The sequence below is a fragment of the Falco rusticolus genome, chromosome 2 (assembly GCF_015220075.1).
Source record: "Falco rusticolus isolate bFalRus1 chromosome 2, bFalRus1.pri, whole genome shotgun sequence".
Taxonomy (NCBI): domain Eukaryota; kingdom Metazoa; phylum Chordata; class Aves; order Falconiformes; family Falconidae; genus Falco; species Falco rusticolus.
In genome coordinates, this window is record NC_051188.1 from 91,479,751 (window position 1) to 91,495,009 (window position 15,259).

At 40.3% G+C, this 15,259-nt stretch overlaps 1 protein-coding gene across 5 annotated transcripts in view; it reads right to left on the bottom strand.

Moving 5' to 3' along the window:
* The window catches only part of PPEF1 (protein phosphatase with EF-hand domain 1), a 42,131-nt gene that overhangs the window by 10,879 nt on the left and 15,993 nt on the right, over positions 1-15,259 (bottom strand). For all 5 annotated transcript variants that reach the window (XM_037377248.1, XM_037377250.1, XM_037377251.1 and 2 more), the window contains 6 exons: positions 15,111-15,238; positions 14,215-14,266; positions 8,326-8,498; positions 6,489-6,603; positions 4,392-4,438; positions 277-443 (listed from right to left, as the gene is read on the bottom strand). In XM_037377248.1, coding sequence (XP_037233145.1) covers positions 277-443; positions 4,392-4,438; positions 6,489-6,603; positions 8,326-8,498; positions 14,215-14,266; positions 15,111-15,238 — 682 coding nt within the window. The remainder of the gene's footprint in view (positions 1-276; positions 444-4,391; positions 4,439-6,488; positions 6,604-8,325; positions 8,499-14,214; positions 14,267-15,110; positions 15,239-15,259) is intronic.

Genomic DNA, 15,259 nt, shown 5'->3' on the forward strand with positions numbered 1-15,259 from the left:
TCATCCTCAAATTTGATACTCTGGAAGCTGCACTGAGCCCACTGACTTCAATGGATTGTGGTTAGGTCAGAGACAACACATGACCGCCATTCAAGTGTCTGTGTGTAATGAGGATGTTCTTTGTCTCCCTCCCACATTTTGAAGATGCAAAGCTACACCTGAATATCTAATAAAACATTATTTCTGCTACAGAGTGTCACAGTGGCTGAAGTAGCATTCAAAAGCTTCAACATTTCTAGTGAAAGGCCAGATACTCCCCCCTCCCCCTAAATCTACCTCAGGTTCATGATGTAGTCTTCATGGTTTCCTCTATTTAAGTGTAAATCATTGGGGTAGATAAGAAGAAATGCGAAGAGGATTATAAGTATTTCCATAGAGTTTTTCCCTCTGTCAACAAAATCCCCATTAAAGACATAACGGTTTTGTTCTGAAGGCAGACCATTCTGCAGAAAGAAACAAAAACAAGGACATTTAGAGATGCTGCTATGCTACTGTAATACAGGAAATAGCATTTAAATGATGATCACATTGCTAGAAAATCTGCAGAAAACCTGCCTAATACCAAGATCTAAAATGCAGCATTTCTTTATTTCCACTGCTTAAGAACAAAAATCTCCATATGAGACAATCTGTATGAGCCATCAGAGAAGAGGTGACCTCTTTAGCTGTTCTTATGATACCGTCCCCAACCCTTTGCTCTACTTATTAAGTTAAACTGAAAAGGACCAAAAGGAACATGATTCTTGCAATAAAATACACTTTTCTGTTAATGCAGCTGCTGCCAGGAAGTTATGCACTTGCAAATAGAAGTCATTAATTTTTGAATGGAAGACAAAAAATCCATGGAAAATTATCTTCTGATGCAAGTCTGCAGGTCCTTATGCTTCCTTACACAGTAAGAAAATGGATTTCATATATTTATGTTGTTTGCAGCGTATGCTTCCAAAACTCCTGAGAAAGACTAGTCCAGAGGACATCAAATCTTAATACAGAACTCTGAGGAACTTGATTCAAGTTGCTTTAATCCTGAAAGCACTACTTGAATTTTACTCATATTGCACTTTGTCCCCACCCAGGGCAAACGCTCACAAATACTGGAACGCTCACAAATCTGAGAGGCTGTACCTACAGGTATTTCTTACCTTATTTTTCCCTGAAGATACAGAGCAATGCTTTATTATAAATAGTGACTTACCAAAAGCTAGTATTGCGAATTGATGTCACGTTTCATTAGATTAGTTATCAACACGTCAATGGGTGCCATCAGCTTACAGAAAGTATAGCAGCAACTACACGCAGCTTCATCATTTCCAGTCATGAACATCAGAAATATTATTTCAATTTTGACTTGCCAGAAAAAGGAACCTCTCTTTTCACTATTGGCATGCACAAGAATTATCGATAGAACATATCTATAAAATCACATTACGACTGTGTAAGCCACTCTTAACAGGTTTGATAGCATTGCAAGACATTCCACTTCCTGAATATAGCCACTGCATCAGAGTCCAGCATTTCCTATGTTCCTGTGGCGTTCCCTGATGCACTGCCTTTGCAGGTTTATTGCAGAATGCATGACTGGGCCAGGGACTCAATTAAATGTTTCATTTGAATCCATTAGGAAATATCTTTTTTGTCCCAATCAGTGTCCTCTGCTGTTATGTCAGGATGCAGTAGTGAATCCTGGTCTCTCAGTTCTCACAGCAGCACAATCCTGACTGCTGTAAATATGGTTTGCTTGGATTTTGCCATAGCTTCTCCCCAGCTCTCTTCAAGTTTAGAAGAGGCCTGTGGTTGCTCTGTGCTCACAAGAGTGGAAATTTCTAAGACTCTGCTAATGCAGTGGATTGTAGTGGTTTTAAAAAAGAAAGGACAGATTTCAGGAGTGGAACAGACAGGAGAGACTCAGCAGCAGCTCCTGGAAAGATGAATTAACAAAAGCTTTGCCTTAAAAACCAATAGGCATGTGAATCACCAGCAGATTTTCACTATACACACAGCCACTCTGTAACTGCAGTCCTCACGAAAGATAGATCTACTGAAGCACTTGCCAGACTCTATAATTCTTCTTTTGGAAAAGTTTACCCACAATTCTTAGTTTTAAATGAGAGTTTGTTTTAGACTTCCGACTTCAATGAACATTTTAGTTCTGTTCCACACTCATGCAAAGTTTTAATTTCCTTTTCTGTGGTTTTGACCAACAATAAGAGCAAAACTAAATTAAAAAGCTGTTGCAGCCTCTGATCTGTTAAAGAGGTGAACAAGGCCCTCTAATGATTAGCAACTTGTTGCTGAGCATCATTACTGTATGTGCTGGGTTAGTGATTAATTAACTTCCATTTGTCCTTTGCATTTTCTACAGCTTCAGGCTATTTCTATCCATAGCATCCATTTAACAATCAAACTTAGCAATACATAATGTAAAATTCAAGCATTTCAAGGAACTTCAGAAATGTTGTAATTTAATGGAGATTAATGCAGGGACTGAATGAACCTTACAATCTGGCTGTCGAGAAAAAAGTAATTATCTTAGTCTTACCCAAACCAGGTTTAAGAATTATACACACTATTACAACCAGTATTCTATCGATAAACTGTAGACTGCTAGCTTCTGTGTATTTGCTGTTGGCAGTTTGTAAAAGTGCTGTGACAAAAGTTCCCTGGACAAACATGCTCCAGGCACCTGGTCTGCATGCAGGACTGCAGAATACTTCAGCAGCGATTTCAGCTCTGCATAGCTCTGCACAGACTCCGGAGATCACCACGCTCCTCATCGCACTGTTTAGGATTGCACCCTCTTGTTTAAGGTTACAGGTGATTCATACCACATTGAAGGAAGAAATCTCTTCCAGCTGAAACAGAGCTAGGGAACCAGAAAACAAATGGATCCCAGAAGCTGACTGGGTTCACTGCTCAGCTGAGTAAACTGCTCAGAGGGGACGGAAAATACTGTGTCATTTAATTTGCTTCTAAATAACTAAGCAGCTCTATCATGCGCTCTCCATTTTCTCAACCACTCTGAAATGACAAAGTATTTATCCATTTTATTTGGTTTGGTGGAAGGACTCCACTAAAAGCTTAACAGAGAACAACTAGGGGTAAACTCTTGTCCCTGAAGTCAGTGGGAGTTTTGGCTCTGAATTTACTGAAGTCAGGATTTACACCTTGCTTAGAGGTGTTTTCTCTGTAACATCCATTAAAGCAGGGAAAAAGAATCATCATCTGTTTACCCCAGAAGGGTAAAATCCAGGCTGACTGCAGTTGTAAATATAACTATAGTCCAGCATTTATCTTCAAAACAGTTCTTTTTCACATTCCAGTGTATGAAACCAATTTGTATCATACTCCTATTCCAGTTTCAAAAACGGAGATTGTCTAATTAAAATAACAACTGAAAGCCTGCAAGCCAAGGACCATCTAAACGTAACTGATTGATTAATAAGAAAAGCAGAACTCTGTAATAAGGTCTGATTATATTTCAACAGACTTCAGGTATGCACTTGGGCAAGTTTCCATTCAGCCAATGTCAGATAACGTGTAACGAAGTTGGAAGCAGGGGGGAATACATCATTTAAACACCTGGTTTAGTTCACTTCAGTTTCCATTCAGTGCAGATGAATGTATAAGGACCAGACACAAGCCCTTTCCCCCGGAAAGCTCAAATCAAAGAGTATCTGCTAAATGAAAGGTGGTGATTCACGCTAAAGATAAATGTGAAACTAAATACAGGAAATTTCCCGCATCTTCAGTTAAAGATACAATTGTGCAAAAGATAGCCTGGAGCTTAATCTTTTTCACATCAGTAAAATGGAGCTAAGCTTTTTTAACATTAAAAAGTGATCAGCTGTTCAAAGATATATGAAGAGTGCCCAAGGTACTTCCATTTTGTGCAGGCTATGTGACTGCTTCCAAGCCTTAAAAAGCTTTTAAACAGATAGCACTGTTTCATGTAAACAAATAACAATAATAAACATTTTGCAGGTATCAACGGAGAACCTAAATGAAAGCTTCTGCATTTTTTCTGGAGGGCCAAAATTATCCATGGTGTACTGTTACATCAGGAATTAAGTTAGCTCCTGATTTTAGAAGACTTAAGTCAATATGGAATATGAAACACTGGCAAGACTTTGGAGACATTGCAAGAAACCCTCTAAAGTTTTGGTTTGTGCTCCAGTTCAACATTTAGGAAGAGAAACATCTCCTGGATCTCCTTGCACAGTGAGGAGAATATAGAGAAGGAAAAGCTATGATAAAGACACCATTCAAATTGGTGCGTGGTACACACACAGCACATGTACAGTTCTAACAGTGATAAATAGATCAGACATAAATATGTGTTCTCAACAACAAGTCGTGAAGTGAAAATGCTACGTCCCAGACTACCTACTTACCTTATAGAATATCAGCAAAAGATCATCCAGGTTTCCATGCAAATCTCCTACAGGAAACAAAAACATGATTTTCTTTTTTTTTTTTTTTTCCTCACAGAGGAGGGAAAAAATGAAATTATAAAACTGGAATTAGTTAATCCTAACAATTTTTTCCCCATGTTTTCCTTAGTAATTTGCCTTGTATTAGGATTAGCTTCTTTTTAAGGCACGTGCTGAAGCTGCTTGTAAAATCTGGCAATTAAATACTTAAAGGAGTATACAATTGTCTTGCATAAAGTTTTTGTCTTTCCAGCTGGATCTGAAGATCAGACTAGTCACACAGCCAAAATTTCACTCAGGCAAATGGGAGTGAGATGAACAAACATACTATGAACTTGAAAACCAGAAAATGTCACTAAAATACATTTACAAATATGATAGACTTCTACATTCTAACGTAGCTCACTATATACAGCACAATTGAACATCTGTCTGATTCAGGGTCAGGTTTTGATTACTACAGGCAGGATTTGATGGAGAGTGTCAAGAACTGTCTGTATTTGTATGCCTCAGTGCTAAGGCTACAGGAATGACAGATTTGGCCTTTCCAAGAGGTTTATTTTGGCAGGTATATTAGGCAGGGGGATTTCACCCCAACAGAAAGGATCACTGCAGCATAGCTCCCCTCTGTATGTCACTGAATTTCATGCTCACAGAAACAACCTTCTCACATCTGTGACTCACCACCACAAAGCCACAGAACGGTTTCAAAACCTATCTTGTGATAATATGCTTTCACCACCAATGAGTAGCAAAAGAGAAATGGCATTTTTACCCTGCCTACATATTTTCTGTGCAACTTTTTACCAGTTATGATCCTGCTGAAGTCATTCTAAGGAATCCTTCAGGCTATGACAGGTTGTGGATTCAAACATTTCAGGTGTGTATTTAATCTGTGTTATTCATTTGAAATCAAAAGAAAATGGGGAGAGGGATATCTTATTTTAAGGAAAAGAACATTTTGGACCAATTATATCTAAAAATTGGTCTTTCATCTTCTACAGAGGATCTTTCTGGTTAAAAAAGCTGTTAAGTTTCAATGGCAGGAAAGGGACCCCTTCAGACACTGCTTACATAGTTCAAATGCAGTACAAACATAAGGACGTACCGTTTGCTTAGTAAAAACATGCTGTGTAGCAAACAAGTATGAATCTGTGTTTCCTTCCTTTGAAGAGAGGTTGTGTTGGTTTGGTTAATGAATTATTGTTTATACAAACCTCATTTCAACAAACCATTTCTCGGCAATCAAAGTAGGTGCATAATCACATCTTAAAAAACATTTTTTGTTTTCCATGGGTGACAGTACCCATCTTTATACCGTTTTATACCACACACTGCTAGCTATCAAGAGTTAATGTCACCATTACTGTTCTGTTTTGCAGCTACTGTGTTCTGTGGTGATTCAGGATACTGCATCCCCTTATCCATAATTTACAAAAGCGTAACAAAATAGATGGGCAATGAGCTCTTGGTTCTTTACCTTATGACACATCACATCATTCTGTGAGACTAATTTGTTGGTTGTATAAAGACTGATTTATCCTCTTGGGTCCCTTTAGAAATGAGGGTTTATTATAATTTCAATTTATTTTAGATAGTCATGCTGTCAATGAAAGGTCTTGTTTGCCACCCTTATTAAGCCCTCATTAAAACCATTACTGAGTAAATTAAGATGGTAAAGTCTTTTTCTCAGTAAGAGGAGAAAGCAGTGAGACTTGCAGTCAGTGATCAAAATACTCAGCGGCATTTTAGAGATGGAAGTGCAGGAATATTTAAGCTAAACTGCAGTGTTAGCTGAATGAATACCGACTCATTCAGAAATGTTTAGTAAGAAAAGAAAAGAGGAGGTGAGGGACTTTCTTAAAATATAGTGTGGCTCAGGAACCTTTTTTTTTTGTTTGTTCCCATTTATGCATTTGGAGGGGTGGGGGAGTGGGGGGATGGGAAGCACCAAGAACTTTCTTGCAATGGCAACATTTGGAAATGTCTGTATCATTCTCTAACTACTCTAGAATATCAACCTGTAGCTCAAAGCAGTTATCCTCTCTGGCACCTTACCACAGATAGTTATCTCCTTGGAGTAAGAAGTTGAAAGATGGGTGATATTTGGCATCTCCTTGAGAACCCTCCTGGTTTCACATAGTAGCTGCAGTACATAGCGGGCATGAAGCAGCTGTGAGGAAAAAATGCAGGGAGAAAAGGAACTTATTAGAAGTAGCAATATCTCTGCCTGCTTTATTAACATCAGACACGTATTGCCAAGATTATTTATACTACAGACCTCCAGACATGATTATAGTCTGTATGGTTTAGTGCTGGGAATTATGAGTGTTCCTAGCTTTGCACTTGCTTCCCAGTGAAAGGATATAGGGGCCTTTATGAACTTGCTTTACATATTTTCATTTTTTATTTCTAGTGTACTGTTTCTAGTCTTCCCATCTACAGAACAGATGAGAGACTGAGTTATATAGCATTCAGCATCATTGCATAAGGTCATTTGTTCAAAGTAAGGTGGCGGGGGGGAAGGTGGGAAGGCTGTAGTTCTAGCTGTAAGTAAAAACATAGACCACAAACCAATGAAAACAACCCCCGAAGGCCATAAATGACATTTCAGCAAATTACAAAAATAATGAGAGGGAAACTCCAGCAAGGGTTGCCTTGGTAAGAGTTATCTTCCTGTTTACTGTGAAGATGTTACGACAATGCAACATTGAAGCTTCTGGTCTTCTCTGCTAATGCTTTTTATGAAAATTTTGTCAGTTATTTTTAAGGCTTTTAATTCAAACACAGCTCTGAGGAAATTTGGTAGAGGAGATGATAGATGAGCTACAGACTGACTTTTCAAGATTCATGTTTTTAAAGCAAACAAAAAGGTCAGTTACATATAATCATTTCCTTAATAAAATGCCAACCATAGTAAAAGGAGAGATGACAGTAAGGAGAAGTTTGGGTGGGCTCATTTATCATATTTTATATTGTAAGATCAACCTCCACAGAAAATTACAGAACCCCACCACCACCATTATTTAGTAAATTAAAAAGCAAGATAGACCCTTATCCTTTATTTACAGAATATTCTTCAGCACAAATGATCACAAGTTCCACTAAAGCTAATGTAATGCCACCCTGCCCTACCCTCATCTTGTAAAAGGGCAGCATAGGGGCTGGCTCGGGAACACAGAGAGTCAGCAACAGCTTTCTCAGTGCCTCGGCAGCTGTAGACAGCAAGCTCCTGAGATTTGTGCTGTCACCCTGTTCCACTACATTAGCAATGCTTATAGTCAGTCTTCCATTAGGGTGGAGTCTTGCACACTGGAAAGAGGTGATTAACTCTTACACCTCAATTGCTCTGAAAAGAATGGGATGTGAGGCAAAAAAAAAAAAAAAAAAAAGAAAAAAAGAACAAGGACCATACAAGGCGCACTTTTAACCCAGAAAAAGACAACTAGTTTCTAGGTTATCTTAGGACACCTTCCCCAGTCCTGCACCCTCACTGATAACCCCTACCTTGCAGCTGCTAAGGTTTCTCATTTCGTGATCACTGTAATCTCAGTGCTAGAGAGGAGGTTCCCACTAGTCCCTGCCCCTCCCCAGCGCTGGCTCTGGTGGTGTGCAGATCTGGTGGTGAATCAAATCTGGGAACCAATCCGGCTGAGAACTGACTGCCTTTGATTTTGTTGTGTTACCTTCCAGCCAGCTCGGTTTCCCAAGACATCCCACTATGTACCTGTATGATCATGTGGGGCTAGCAGGAAAGGGTAATGGGATGGAAGGAAAAAGTGAAATATCTCATTGGGCAACAGTTTAGCCTTACATTGGATTCAACTAATTGTGTAGCTACAACTTAACAGACATGTAAAATCAGTAAAAAGTAATCAAACCAGCTGCAACTTACCTGTTCATTCCTGAAAGCATGAAGAAGAGCATTGGCATCTTTAACAGTAAGGGGGAATGAGAGTCGTGGTCCATAATAGGAGTCTGGAACATCAATCTTCTTTTCAAATTCTGTTAAACATAAGCCTTCATCCAACATCTGAGAAACACCAGGGCTGGTGAAAATGTGAGAAACTGGAACAAGAGGGAAGAAAAGCAATCAATGTAGAAACTCCAGCAGTCCCCCATAGGGCTGTAACAGCAGGACCAGAACCGGTTGAATGTAACTGATGCTTTGCTTGCTGCAGTATTACCATGGCTAACTCCTGCCTTGTACAGTGAAAGAGCTCCAGGTCTCCCTAAATTGTTTCACAATACTAAAACCAACCAACCAACCAACCACACACACACAAAAAAACCCCAAGCAAAAACCAACCAAATGAAAAAAACAGGCAAAACCTCTGTCCCAACAGCCAGTAGCTGTGGTCAGGATGCAAACCATTTTGCACTGAAGTTGTGGAGAAATATTCTATTATAGGTAACGAGAAACACAACGTGTTACAGTTACAGACTTTTCTTCTGCCCCCACAAAGCAAGGACATTCAAAAGTCATGGCTGATCATTCGATGACAATCACCTGTTTAAAGTGCAATATTACACTTTTAAAACAGTTTTTAAAGATTCATTTTTATTGCTTTTCTACATAAAATCTTTAGGCTAAATACCAGCAGGTCAGTGATTATTTAAAATGTCATCAACAAAATCCTATTTATTTACAGTGCTTGCAAAGCACTCCTTTCTGATACAACTAGGAGACAATGCCAGCTTTTGGTTGGCTGCCATAAAACCATTGGATGAAATAAAGTAAACAAAAACATAGCAGTAAAAGTAGAGCATAGCTTCTAATTTTCCTGGAACATAGACAAAGCAGGAACATTGCTAATTGCTTCCATCCAATATTTTCTTGACATACCCTTGAAATGTAACTGAGTAAACAGTAGATTTTCAGTGTTTTCTTCTTGCAGATTGTCTTTATCATACATCATTCTAAAAGACAGAACCAGACCCTAGAGGACCGTGTTCTGGCAGCTGCTGCTGCAGAACTGCTCTTGTGAGATGATTGTTGTAAACACTTTTTGCTGGGCCACGGGTAAGTTTTCTGTAACCTTGATTAGATGCAACTGGAAATAAAAATGTATTATTCATTGTTGGAAGAATACCTGTGGCTGTGACTCAGAACTCACAGCAGCCAAAACTGGCATGTGGCCTCATAAATTATGAAATTCATAAAGGCCAACTTGTCTTGTAACTGGATAAAATCCATAGTAAAGAAATAAACAGACAAAAATACACTTCTAATCAGCTCTGGATTAAACCTCCCCCCTTTTTTTTATCAGCTCTTCTGCTGTGAGCTGATTATCACATTCAGTGTACAGCCATGTAAATGGATAAAGGCATCAAGTAACAGCAAGGTGCTCAGGGTTCACCGTTTCCACCAAGTACAGTCTGTTTTGCAGTCTTCCACCACAATGACAGCTTTGACTGGCTGGATGCCAGAGTATCACCCATGGACTGAAACTGCTGGTTCCCACATACTGATCAGCCAAGCACATCCGCACCAAGTCTCATCCCACCTCTAGCAGCAGGTCTCTGGACGGCATCTCCCCCTGTGCCCTATTTCTCAGGAAGTGGGTGGCTGCAGACCACTGAGCCAGTTCTTCAGACCACCCAAATTCCTCATTGCTTGCCTTTTCTAGCCAGAGGTTCTCCTCATCTGACATGATTCCTTCAGAGTCAGCGGTCTCCTCAGCGTTTCAAGCCAGGCAGACACCTGCCCATGCCTGCTTCTACTCCGGCCCTCCCTTCCTGCACACAACAGGCTACCTCCGAACGTGAACCCTGCCTTCCTCACAGCCTTGCTTCCATTTTGGCATATACCCAGGCTGGGAAACCCAATCTCCTTCTCTGTAGGGCATATCTCTGCAAAGTACACCTCATTTTCTACTTCTGGATGAATTGTCAAAAGCCAGTCATGGTCATTAGCTTTAGAGTGCACTTACGTCGCCTCAGGCAGTTTTTCAGCGGGATTTTAAGGCTTTTTCCTGCACGGAATGAGTGTCTTGTCTCAGAGCAGTCAGTAATGGATGCCCTAATGCAGCCTGGAGATTAACTCACTGGCCAACAAGTACCCCAGTTCACCACAAGCCCCATACAGGACAAAATCTGAAGGGTTTGGCACCCCTCTCATTTTAATCATCTTCTAGTCGAAACTGTCAAGGCTCTTTCAGTCCATGTTGAACAACAGGGACAAAAACGCTCAACGTGTCTAGTTCAGGCACATGTCTTAAGACAGAACGAAACACCCTCTGCCAGTATCTGCATCTCTCCACTCACTACAGAGAGCACAGGCGATGACCTGCTTTGTACTCTGACACCAGAGATCTAGCCCAAGCTCAGCGAGTTGAGCCTTCACTGTTAGCAGACCCCATACAACTACCCTACAGGACAGTAGCCATATTCCATGTTAAACATGAAAGCCCAGAGCTATGTGGAGTCAGTTTGGGCACAGAAAGTCCAGGGACCTGGTTCTCCTGGCAAGACCACCTCGCCATGGGAGTTGTTCAAGGCAAGTCAAAGACACCACTGCCAAGGATGTACTCACTATTGGGGTAATAGGGAATCCGCTACTTCTGCAGCTTCAAAATAAGCTCTCTTTTCTGCTACCATCCATGCACCTTCAGACCATTGGGGTACCTGAGAGCACCTCTGACTCCTGAGAAGTGCTCTTATCCCTGCCAGACGCTGATCCCCAGCCACCATGTCAAAGCCAGATGGTCCTTAAGCCCACTCAGAGGATAAAGATTTCTCTCCGAATTTGTATTCCTTCACTCCATTCCTGGTACTGTGAGCTGCAAGCAGCTGTAATTCCCCACTGGAAGAATCACTCTATACAAAAAGCCTTGAAAGGGTGTTCACGATGTAAGGGAGGCATCATGGGGAGTGAAACTGCAGAAAACAGCAAATTTTTTTGTTCCCTTTTGAAGGAAGGCTCCAGAACGTGTGGCTCCTGCCCTGGTGACTTTGAGAGGCACAGCCAGGACTACCTTGGACTCCCAGTCCTATCACTTTGCCCAGGACATATCTGCAGCCTTCTCACCCTCAATGCGCCCACAAAAGAGTGAGTAAATGGGTCACCTCTTGCTAGAAAAGCAGTTTCCACCTTTCTCTGACCAGAGGTCTTTCCATTGAAAGGCTGAGTAGCTATGAAGGTTTTTTGGTGATGGAGGAAGAAGAGTATAAAGCGGAAAAGGTTTTAATTTTTACTTCCCACAAACCCTTGGAAAGTAGCCTTTAATCAGGAGCAGAACGAGAACAAGACACACAGCTAGATAATATCCCAATCACAACTTAAACAACACTGACATCTTAAGCAGGATGACAGGATGAAAAAAAGCTTCAGGGTACAACAGATAAATAATCACATCTAAAGCACTACTGTGTTAATGAGATGGTGGCTGCTTCTTTCTTTGAAAAACATATTCTGAAAAAGAAGATTAAGAAGAGGAAAGTGACAAGATGAATTGTGGAGACTGAGTGGTTTATAATGCAAGGAAAAACACAGATCAGAAAATCTTCAAGTAGCTTTCTCATCACATACCGAGAACAGGCAACCTATTCTCTGGTAAGAATATTATATATTATCTTCTTGGAGAGGGCTTTTGAACCATATGCTATCACTCTAACTAAAGTGAGCACAGACTGATGAAAAAAAAAGCCAGAGAACCATGGGTTTTAGAACATGCTTGAGAATAGCAAAGCCAATTTAAAGCCTCTCTACCTGTTATGTTTACACTCACCATGGCTCACATCTTAAGACCATGATTCAGCAGAAGTGGAAGCAGTTTGTTAACAATCACTCTATTCAGCACTGATTTTGCTTAAAACAGTGGGGCTAGCATGCGTGCTGCAAAGGTCACTTACAGGGGCAAGCAATCAAGAGCTTGAAGTAAAGAGTGCACACAGCCAATAGTTGGACAAACATAACCGCAAACCACACAACACAAATTTGATATGCAATTTCTCAAAAGAGACCTGAGTCAGCTCCTTTACATAGACGGCCTCAGCCATCTCTCTATTAAACATGTACTTTATGGAATATTTGTTTCATTTTAGGTTCTGGTATCTGTAACACGGCGTGTTAGAAAGGGGGAAGTAACAAACCAAGATGAAAATAAAGCCTCTGGAGCAGTTACCAAGTCTTAACAACTTCAGTCCTAACAGATGAGTTTTAAGCAAGCCAGATGAAGGGGAGCTTTGCCATAAACCATACACTTTATCCCGTGTTCAGCCTCAACCACATCCACAGCTCCCAATATCTGCAAGACCAAGAAACAGGTCACCCACGCACTGGTGACACAGCACAGCCCACAGTACTCTCCATCCCTCCCTGTGCACAGGTAGTGCCTGCGTCTCTACCTGCCCACAAACAGCCTATGCATGCAGCAGCTTGCTCTGTACCACCTGCGTACTGAACCCTAGCAAGTCACTGAGGCACCTCACCTTTGTTCTTACTGTCAATAGACACTTCATAAAGGTAGATAAATCATATCTACAATGAGCAGCTATAAAATTCTCTTTCAATGTTATCATGCAAATAGAGATTAACACTATTTTTCCAAATCTCAGACGTAGCATTACTATTTTCTTTCCCACTCAGGTGGAAAAGATGAACTGAGGTGTGCTATCAGCATGTAGAAATAGACAAAGTGAACAGTCTCTGATTTTTCTTTAAATCTGCCAACTCCTTCCCAGGAAGTTAAATGACTAAAGCAGATTGCTTTTCAGAATACAGTGGTAATGGGAAAAAAAAAAGCAAAGGAAGGACTGTTGTATCATCTGCCTTGGCTTTGGAGCAAGGCTCAAACATAATTTCTTTTTCTGCAGAGCACAGAGAGAGCATTAGGTACTCTAAAGTATTTAAGAGAGAAAAAAATGCCTTTTCTAATGGTTGTTATTAGAACACGGAACCACTTACGGTTTTGATGGTGGTTTTATCCTGCTATCAAAGTGTCTTGTGCAAATTTTAATTGGAATAACCTGTGGCTGGACCAGATGAAAGAGAAAGGACATTCTCTTGTAATTCAATAAGAAGGGGACAGCCTCCTTTTTAATTCTGCTGGGATTAGATCTATACTTAGTTTGTTCAGGGAAGTCATGTCTGTTTTCTGGACTTAGGAATCACTTTCAGTGTGTCCTTCTGTAAAGCTTGGCCTCAAAAGTAAGTTTTGTCCAAGGATCCCAAAATACTTCAAAAATTAATGGTTTTCTTTGAATAACTGAGCTTTAATTGAGATGGTTTCTAAAGATTTATCTCCAGAAGTTGAAATGCATTTTATTTTTAATCACATATTGATACATGTTTTGCAGTGAAGTCTAGAAGAAACTAAATTAAAAAGTGGTCCAGAACTGCTTCAGGGGGGGAAAAGAAAGAAAAAGAAGAAGAGCAACCTCTTTGAAGGCAACTTCTTTGATTATACCTGCCCTAAACCAACTAGACAGGCCTTCTGGATAATCTCATCTCACAGTTTAAGAAAACAAGCTGTGAAAACTGGAGTCAGTAAGAATACTGGGAGAACAGCCTAAGGGCAGTAACATATAAGAAACCACTCTGAGCACCTCTGAGTATTCTCATAAGGACAACAGGTCTATGTTCTGTCTTACATCTTGACTCACTGAGTGGATATTGAGCAGAGTCAACACTTACAGGATCAAATTGTTATTACAGTATTTGGGAAATTAACACTCAGCCCCAGCACATGCCATAGGCTGTAAACATCACATTGAAAATTAACTTTCCTCAGATCAGGTTTTTCAAACAGAATCTCCATATTACTTTGATTTTTATCCTTACCTGAATCAGGTTGAGTACAGTGATCCAGCATGAATGTAAAGAAGTTGGATAGCTGAGTGTGGAAAAGAAAAGAACAAACACACACTGATCAGTTTAGGGGATCCAACAAGCATTAACATTCTCTTTCCTTACTCAATTACTAGTGATTTCCCATTTACGGGGATCTAAAACACTACTGTAAGTTCCCATATCATCAACCTGCAATAATGACACAACTTGTGTCCTACTACAAAAATTGGTTTACTCCTTTCCTTCTTTGCTATGAATTTGACACTATATGAATACACAAAAGTTCCAGGACTGTATCAATGCTGCTGACAGTTTTGGGTGTAATTCGTCTTAGCTTTCATCTAGACTATTTGCCTAGACTTCCTTGCAGTCAATAGAAAAATACTGCTACAACGCACCGAACTGACTTTAGACACTGATGCTAGGATGAACACAAACCCCTAGAAGTTCCTAATTCCCTGTATTGATCCTAAAGGAAGCCTTCGCTGACATGCTGAGACACGGATGTCTCTGTTGCATGTATTGTGCCTCACAGACGTGATTAAGATCACCCATAGTGGGATAACCTGCAATCCCTGGCTAATAGAGCTGTTCTGCAGGAACCTCTAACCTAGATATGGCTGTATAGGCAGAATGGTGTCCTGCTGCTTAGATGTGTGTGTGTATATATATATATGTATGTACACACACATGTATACAGATATATATACGCACAGCACACATATATTTATGTATGTATACACACAACATAATTAGTTTATGTGTGAGGTAGGGAAGCAGACACAGCTCTGTAGGAAGAAATAACCACATGTCCATTTTGTTTGTGCAGCTTCAGTCCTCTGGGGATAACATAACTGTTCATACAGGAAGAATTGAAGATTACAAACCTGTAGTTGATCTTGCTCATCAGCATATTCGATTGACTGAAAGATATTCAGAGAATAGCGGCGCCTCATTTCTAGCCGGGCCATCGTGAAGCGGTACCAATTCTGGATGAGGATAGCAGCTCTAATGGCTGTCAAAACAGAAAGCAATG